General features: G+C 46.1%; 1 protein-coding gene across 1 annotated transcript in view; it reads right to left on the bottom strand.

Annotated features, from left to right (window-relative positions):
- The window catches only part of IGFBP1 (insulin-like growth factor binding protein 1), a 5,421-nt gene extending 5,353 nt beyond the window's left edge, over positions 1-68 (bottom strand). Inside the window, exon 1 of the mRNA XM_009323221.1 lies at positions 6-68. Within this exon, the coding sequence (XP_009321496.1) occupies positions 6-68 (63 nt within the window). The remainder of the gene's footprint in view (positions 1-5) is intronic.
- Positions 69-1,286: the final 1,218 nt, after the last annotated feature.

Genomic DNA, 1,286 nt, shown 5'->3' with positions numbered 1-1,286 from the left:
CCCAGGAGCGCCGGCAGCAGCAGGGACGGCAGCCAGCAGCGGCGCAGCAGAGACCGCAGGCTACTCATGTCGCTGATGAGGAGGGACCACAGAGAGGGTAGCTCAGCAGGCTGAGGAGCAGGAGGCAGTTTACATACATTCAGTTCGCCCGGGCCATTTATACAGTGCTTTGCCTGGCTATTAATCTTTAACCCCGAGTTAACTATTATCTGAACAGGAGGGCTGGAGAAGCATCATTTCACTGGTGGTTCAAGTCCCTGACCACTCTTCCCCTCCCCTTTCCCTTTCCCCCTTTATCTTTTTTCTTTCCTCCAGACATGCAGGACTGCTTTTATTCCCTCGCCCCCACCTTTCTGCCCTAGCACAGTTAACAAGGAAAAATGTGGCGGGGGGGGAGGGGAAACGGGCAGAGGGGAACGGATAAGTGGGGGGTATCCCCTCCCCTTTTGCCTGTCACAAATGTCTCCTGTCTCCTGTTCTTGACATATGATAAAAATGTAAATGTTTTAAAAAAAAAGGGGGGGGGAGGGGAGGAGGGAAATCCCATTGAAACTGAAGCAACTGACTTCATATTTCCACAGCAACAAATGCAACAAACCCTTGTTTAATTTTCGTCATGTGGTTGCAGGTTAGAAGGACGCTGACATACCAAAGAGGAGGCCCCAAGGGTAATAAAGCCATCAGGATCCTGTAACCACTGCACACATGCACGCAGGAGTCCTTGCATTAACCTCCGGGAGGGGCTGCGCAGCCGAAGCTGGAGGGATCTCCCGCGTCTGGGCTCAGTTTTGCTGTTGCTGCTGGGATGAGAGGAGTATCAGTCCTCAAAACATGCACTTGGGGGAAACAGTGTTTGTCAAACAGTCCAGAAATAAATGAGATATCTGCTTTTCTGTCTGTCCTGTTACCTTCTCCATCTCCTCATATATCACCTGGGGAGGGGAAAATCTTTCTTTTTCTCCTTTACATGCAACGGTTGTCACTACAATAAAAGCAAAAGTATTTAAACTTCACTGTGCTGAACAGATTATTTTATCCTGGTATTTGCAGTATGTACTGAGCTTGAAATAGCAAATTCCACTGTCAAGTCATCTAATGTAGCATGATTTTTGTTTGGTTGGTTTTTTTGCATTTAGTTCTCCTCTTTTGTAAATACATCATTTGTGTGAAAGAAAGTTGAAGCAGAAGCGCAGAGCATTGTTTAATGTTCTATTATTCGCTCTTCTTTTTCTGGTATTGATGCCAAAGTTTTTATTTATAATGTAGTACATTTTTAAACCCCTATA

The sequence above is a fragment of the Pygoscelis adeliae genome, unplaced genomic scaffold, assembly GCF_000699105.1.
Source record: "Pygoscelis adeliae isolate BGI_AS28 unplaced genomic scaffold, ASM69910v1 Scaffold360, whole genome shotgun sequence".
NCBI classification, from domain to species: Eukaryota; Metazoa; Chordata; class Aves; order Sphenisciformes; family Spheniscidae; genus Pygoscelis; species Pygoscelis adeliae.
This window is presented reverse-complemented; position numbering and strand designations above follow the sequence as displayed.